Source organism: Seriola lalandi, unplaced genomic scaffold, assembly GCF_002814215.2.
Source record: "Seriola lalandi dorsalis isolate HSWRI2012SDOR001 ecotype SW California unplaced genomic scaffold, Sedor1 jcf7180002054237, whole genome shotgun sequence".
Classification (NCBI taxonomy): Eukaryota; Metazoa; Chordata; class Actinopteri; order Carangiformes; family Carangidae; genus Seriola; species Seriola lalandi.
The window spans coordinates 74,115-81,638 of record NW_019524790.1 but is presented as its reverse complement, the minus strand read 5'-3'; the positions used below and the strand labels follow the sequence as shown (position 1 = coordinate 81,638).

The 7,524-nt window shown below is 36.9% G+C and overlaps 1 protein-coding gene and 1 pseudogene across 1 annotated transcript; both read left to right on the top strand.

Annotated features, from left to right (window-relative positions):
• Positions 1 to 2,562: 2,562 nt before the first annotated feature.
• LOC111653633 (odorant receptor 131-2 pseudogene) lies at positions 2,563 to 3,547 on the top strand (annotated as a pseudogene).
• Positions 3,548 to 5,446: 1,899 nt separating this feature from the next.
• On the top strand, positions 5,447 to 6,052 carry LOC111653632 (odorant receptor 131-2-like). The gene has a single exon (XM_023404256.2). The coding sequence runs from the start codon at positions 5,447 to 5,449 to the stop codon at positions 6,050 to 6,052; it is 606 nt and encodes a 201-aa protein (XP_023260024.2).
• Positions 6,053 to 7,524: the final 1,472 nt, after the last annotated feature.

Here is a 7,524-nt window from a genome sequence, read left to right as displayed (position 1 = left end):
CATTAATCTCAGCAATCCTGATGAGGATCTAGAAAATGACTGAATGAAGGGCACAATCCAAACCACCACAAACTCTTCAGAGTAAAGCCTCTCATGGACACCGTCAAGAATGCAAGCTAGTTATTTTATCACCCCTACAGAGACCTGGCCATGAATGAGAGAATGGCTGCCTCCAAGGCTCAAGCGGGGATGATCCAGTACATGAAGGCAAAATCCATAAAATGGGGATTCAAGCTGTATGTGTTGGCTGATTCAAGGAATGGCTACACAGTGGACATCTTGCCCTGACATGGCCTGTCCTTTGATGTTGTTGTTGTTACCATATCTACATAGACAATTTTTATTCTAGCCCAGAGTGCTTCAGGGCTCTCCATTACCACAGGTTTGCTGCCTGTGGAACCTACAGGGAAAACAACAAGGACTGCCCTCAGACAGATGTGAATGCCCACATCAAAAAGTCTGGCAGAGGCTCCATAAGATGGATCTGGGATGGTCATAGGGATGCCACTAATTTTTTATTATAACTTATAACTATTTTACGAACGGTAAATCTATCAACTATTTTATCGAATAGTTGATTAAGGTAAATGATTAATTTCCCTCTGGGAAATCTAAATGACACTCTGGCATGATCAATAAGCGATGTTGTGTAAAGAGCAGACGACAGTGAAGTAGTGCGACTGTACATGAGTTTTCAAGAATCTGTCCATCAGCACAACATAAAACAGACTGTCTGCAATAGGCTAATTAATGAATAAATTATTACGTATTATATCATGGTATCATTCAACAAATGAGAAATAAATCAATAGGCCTATTAACAAACCTTAAAACCAATGTAGGTCTACATATGCTGTAAATTCAGCACGGGCATAACCAGACCAAACTTGCAAGCAATGACCATTATTGCAGAGACATAAAATTACAACATTGTACTCATTGCATTATTGTGTTTGCGCTTTTCCACAGCTGATTCATGAAAAATGACATGTTTTATATCAAATCAATAAGCCTTCAAACAGACACAAATTCAATGTGATTGTACTGTAAATTCAGCGTGTAGGCATAACCAGAAGAAAAATGTTTAAATAAGTAAATTAACAATTGCAACAAAACAAAATTAAAACATTGCACTCTTACTTTTTGATAAATATATAGCTGCAGTGGATCGGTTCAACAATAGGCCAACAATTTGTCGACTCACCTAATGAGACGGCTGACATTGCATAGCGGCCACCAAATGCCTGATGTCTGGAACAATGGACGACGGTCTCAGTCGAACATCTGGCTCAATATTCAGTTGAATGTTGCCCATTCATCTTCCTGTGCCTATTGCTGGTGTCATTGTAGCAGGCCCAAGCATGAGACCCACCACAGGTCGCAGGAGGTGTGAACACTGCAAAAGAAAAGGCCAGCCTTTTGCCTGCAGCTGGAAAGAAACTGTTTTGCAGAATGGCTGAATGGAGATTCGAAATCATGAAAACATGTACATTATATAAATATTGTAAATAGTGTTTCTTCTGGTTTTTTTTCGTTCATAGGAAGAAAAAAACTCTTTTACATTATAGTTTCCTTCTGAAATTTTTATGAGATACAATAGGAAGGCCTACCCATCAGTGACGTCATGCTTTTCTTCAGATGTTTCCTTCTCACATTGTTTCATCAGTTCATGTTTTATAGGATGGGCACATCTACTACATTTTTGGAATCTTTTTGTATAGTAAATATTTTGTTAAAAAAAAAAATGTAATTATGCAAATCTTTCAGTTAAACACATCCCATTATTCAATCCCATTCATCTCAGTCGATCTGACATTTGGTGAAAGCAGAGTGACAGACAACACTTCTGCTCAAAAAATTATATTATACAGTGGCCCTGAGAGCTCAACGAACTGCAACTTAAGAAAAAAAACACATGCAAAGCCAGTGCGTGGAGCTCTCAGGGCCACAGTAATATTACATAATTTGGCTTTAGACATATTTTATACATCTACATTTATACATCTATTTTTGTTCATTTATTCCACTTCTTTTGTGAATCAGAGACTTGGTAAACCCATTTCAAGCACCGAAACAATTCATCCACATGAATAAAGTTAGAAAAATTTAAAAAAAAATTGACTTTTCAACATTTGGGCCAAATTATATCTTTACACAGTGAAAAAACGGGGCCCTCAGTTTACATAAAGCACTTATAACACTTGGGTATTATACGTATAGGCAGGTACCTACAAAAGATGAATTTATGAAATGATGTAAAAATCGAGAAAATAGCCTTAGACCTCAGAGGGTTGACATGAGCCAGTGAGGTGGTGATGACAACACTATGGTGAGCAAAGTTTCATGTGATATTTTTGGATCCTGTAGTCTTTAAAGTCATTGCGCACAGCCCTCTCTCAGAAGGCTGCACAGAGCTCAGCAGAAGACATTAGTCTGTAAACAACATGGAGGGCTTGGTAAACAGCTGTCTTTAACACAGCATCTGAACAGTTCAGATGGACTTTGCAAAAAGAATCTGAATTTGTATTGACAGACATGTTACATAATGACACTTAAGTGGATTTTTGGTCGTGGCTAAAAAAAGTGTGTGTTTGCTTAGAAAACATATGAAGACATGGCTGCTAACAACTCATTGGCTGGTGATGATTTCTTGCTGCGAACGGTCAAGTTCGTTGTTCTACAGTCATTGGTGATGATTTTTCTTTTCATCAACTTGTTGCTCATCATAACCTTTTTTAAAAAGGAGTATTTCTACACAACTACACGCTACATCTTGTTTGCTGTTACATTACTGTCGGATAGTTTCTTGTTGTTTATGTCTGATATCCTTCTCATCTTCACCCATTTTCAAATTACCATACAAGTTTGGATATGTGTCATCATCTTTCTTGTGGTACTTGTGTATGTTACAGTCACGCCAGTTACTCTGGCAGCAATGACCCTGGAGCGCTATGTGGCCATTTGCATGCCCCTGCGCCATGGAGAGCTGAGCTCTACCCGTAATACAATGAACTGTATCTTCCTTATTCATGGCATCAGCTCTGTACCAGGCATTCTAATTTTCTCCTCCTTGTTTGTATCAGCATCTCTGAGCTTTTACAAACAATATCAGTTCTGTTCAGTGGAGTTGTTTATGCTTTACATATGGCAGCATAATCTTAGGTCAGCTATATATCAACTCCAATTTTTGATTATGAGCATCATCATTGTTTTCTCCTATATTAAAATAATGAAAGTGGCCAAAGCTGCATCAGGAGAAGATAAAAAGTCATCAAAGAAAGGGCTCAGAACAGTGGCTCTTCATGGTTTTCAGCTGCTGCTCTGTCTCATCCAGCTGTGGTGCCCGTTTATAGAAGTTGCTTTGCTTCAGATTAACTTCAGTTTATATGAAATTGCTAGGTACCTAAATTTCTTACTGTTTTATCTTGCACCGAGATGTCTGAGTCCTCTCATTTATGGCCTCAGAGATGAAGTTTTCTTTCAAGCACTGAAATACATTGCCTCCTTTGGCTTGTATAAACAAAATCTTATTGATAAATTAAATTAACAGTTAATCACATTCTATGTGCATTCTGTATTTTTCTATGACTACTGTGGATGTTGAACTGGTCTTAATGGGCTGTGCTCACTGATAATGAGCCAGCAGGCCTCTGAGTTTTTTCCACAAAAAACCACAGTATCAGTGATGATGGATCAGTATCAGGTCTTACATGACATTGTTATGAGCATATGATAATCAATGAGATGCTTGGCAGCTGTCAGTCATGACGTTTTTTTTACATAGTTCAGCACAGTTATAGCTAAATATGGAAATGCAGCATGTAATTCAATTCTCTAGTACACATCATGTTAATGTTATTGAGTCCATATTGCTGATTAGATTTATTAACTGGACAATGTTACTGTCAGTCCTGTAGTGACATGTAATATTGATACTTCTTTGTGATCTTTGTCAAAGTACACTGTAGTCAAGAAAGAATTTAATTGAGCTAGAGGGATTGAGGGTTGTTGATGTTGGCATTTGTGTTTTTAAGTCAATGCTTCTTTGCTTCATGGTATAAATAGTAGTCGACGCTGAAAAAATTTCGATTTTGATAATGTAATTCGACGCTTCATTTCCCATACATTGATTTATTTTGACGATCACTATAAACTGCCATATTTTTTTTTCTATTAGTCATGTACAGTTGCACTGCTTCTCTTCTCTGCTCTCTGGGCGAGGTGGGGCTGCATACTCAGTACACATGCACACATGCACACATAAGGCCAATAAGTACTTTATGAAATCACCAGTTAAACATGCAAAAAACATGTTTTCATCTATTTTGACCCATGTCTCCCTGTGTCTTTTACACAACATTGTGCTGGTTAAGCATATTGCGAACTGCTAAAATAAAAGCTGTGCATATATAAGTCTAACTGATCATTTTAGTTTGTCACATTTTAAGATTTGTGATAGATTGTTGCAAATTGAGCAACCGGCTGAGACAATAAATTGAATTTATTCTTTTTAAAAATGATTATTTGAAAAAAAAAAAACCTAGAGCCTGACCGATTTATCGGTCGGCCGATTGGCCTATCACAGATATATCGATATCAGCACATATATTCTTTGATATGATATGAATACTTTTATTAAGAAGCAATAATGCAGTGGAAATGCTTGGGTCAAGTTATATCGGCAGCATTTTATGTATATTTGATCCATTGTTTTTTATTCATGTTAAATATATATATATATAAAACATATAAATACATATTTGTTGTCATGCTTATTATTTATAGTTATTCATTTTTATGATTATTTTATGTAATTCCCTGGGAAATTTACTGTTTCAGTTAACTGAAATAATTTTGGACAATAAAGTTTATTGTTAAACTGTAAAATATCCTGCTTTCATTACATATCTTTTTCACGAGTGTTTATATATATAGATCAGCCAATATATCGATATCTGAATTCTTTTACTCCCTAATATCGTTATCGGCCCCAAAAATCCAATATCGGTTGGGCTCTAAAGAAACCCAGTTCTTCAGTAATGATAAAGAACCAATGATAGTATTAGCTGGATCAATAAGGGTATGGATAAGGTAAAGATAAAATGCTAACTATACCTATCCCTACAGCTGGTTAGTGGCTGACCTCGAGAGGATGAGTACATCACTCATAAAGCCATAAAGTCATCGACCTGCTACCTTAGAATTTACACTGAATAAGTGTTTGAGCAAATGTTTAGGCCTGAATTTGGGCTCATTGTTTTTTGATTGACCATGCCAGTGCGTCATCTATATTTTCTGGAGGAAAATGAATAATTTAGATCAGTCTATCTTCCATAGATTAATCAATATGTTGGGCCTTTGGTGGTCCATACAAGTTTGGATATGTGTCATCATCTTTCTTGTGGTACTTGTGTATGTTACAGTCACGCCAGTTACTCTGGCAGCAATGACCCTGGAGCGCTATGTGGCCATTTGCATGCCCCTGCGCCATGGAGAGCTGAGCTCTACCCGTAATACAATTAACTGTATCCTCATCATTCATGGCATCAGCTCTGTACCAGGCATTCTAATTTTCTCCTCCTTGTTTGTATCAGCATCTCTGAGCTTTTACAAACAATATCAGTTCTGTTCAGTGGAGTTGTTTATGCTTTACATATGGCAGCATAATCTTAGGTCAGCTATATATCAACTCCAATTTTTGATTATGAGCATCATCATTGTTTTCTCCTATATTAAAATACTGAAAGTGGCCAAAGCTGCATCAGGAGAAGATAAAAAGTCATCAAAGAAAGGGCTCAGAACAGTGGCTCTTCATGGTTTTCAGCTGCTGCTCTGTCTCATCCAGCTGTGGTGCCCGTTCATTGAAAGTGCTTTTTTTTATATTAACTTAAGTTTATATGAAATTGTCAGGTACTTAAATTTCTTACTGTTTTTTCTTGCACCAAGATGTCTGAGTCCTCTCATTTATGGCCTCAGAGATGAAGTTTTTTTTCAAGCACTGAAATACATTGCCTCCTTTGGCTTGTATAAAAAAAATTTATTGACAAATTAAATTAACAGTTTATCACGTTCTATATGCATTCTGTATTTTTCTGTGACTACTGTGGATGTTGAACTGGTCTTAATGGGCTGTGCTCACTGATAATGAGCCAGCAAGCCTTGTGATCTTTGTCAATGTAAACCGTAGTCAAAGATCTTCAAGAAGGAATTTCATTGAAGGATGTTGTTGTTGTCTTTTGTATTTTAAGGCAGTATACTTCTTTTCTTCATGGTATAAATAGTGAGATTTGAGCCATCAGATATTGTCACATTTGTTTCCTCTTCCGATGAAGTCTGACACGTTTCCTCGCTGTCTAGAATATGTCAGTAAGTGTTTGTTCTAGAAGACCTTTCTCTGGACCATTCACACACTCGCTTAGAAGAAATGGAAAAAAATATATATACATATCATCTCTCCCAAACTCTACATACTCTTAATATTTTATATATATCACATTATTTATAGCTAAGATAAGGGTAAAAATGGTTAATTAGTTTGCAGTGCTGAAGGCTTTTAAGTTAAAGTGTGGTATACAATATTTAAACAGTTAGTAAATATATTGCCCTTAGCTTCTTCATGATGTGTTTCACAATTGTTTCATCCAATGTTACAATAATGAAAAGCTGTATCAGGAGAGTATAAAGAATCATCATGGAGAGGGCACAGAACAGTGATTCTCCATAGTTTCCAGTTGCTGGCCAGTCCACAGTCTCCAGACTCCAGTCTATTTTCAGTTGATTTCAGATTTTTCCTGAATTTCAGGTACTTTAATAACATCATGTTTAATATATATTGAGTCTTCTCATTTATTGCTTTATGGGGGAAACGTTTATTTCTTGAGCTGAAATGCTATACATTACTTGTCATGTATAAAAAATAAATAAAGAAATAAACAAAATAATAAATGAAGGTGGAGTAGGTAATCCTAATTCAATACACTTTGTCAAATGAGGTACATATCTCTCCATCGTCCAGTAGATGTCCATTCTGTATGTGTACTAAAAATAAAATCTGGTGATCCTACAGAGCCTTGGCTATATAAATAGGAAACAAACAAAGTAGCTTGGACTGAGTAGCACACGACTATACCAGCCATTTAGCAACAGGGGGCATGCAGGGGATTAATTGGGACTGGAGACGAGAGATTATTGATGAGAGATTATTGCAGTGACCAGCAGTGAAGTGGAGTCGATTACAGGGCTTTGTGACAGCAGTTTATACTACACAACATAAGAATTACAATAACAATAAGATTGTCAAGAAGGAGAGATGGCTAAGGAAGGGCTAGTGCTCTTATCAGGCAAGTGCTGCAATAATATTGGTGAGGTTTTCTGATGGTGGAGACTGCATGGTCAGACTGACTTGCACCCTGAATGACAGGCACAAAGAGAAGGCTGGGAAAGGCCGGCAAAAAAAAGAACTACATGAATGTCTTGATGGTCCACTGGCTGACCAAAGTGGCACCCCATTTGACAGTGGCCTGA

Coding starts and splice junctions, on each gene's coding strand:
- LOC111653632 (XM_023404256.2), top strand. CDS start 5,447: ATGACCCTGGAGCGCTATGTGGCCATTTGCATGCCCCTGCGCCATGGA.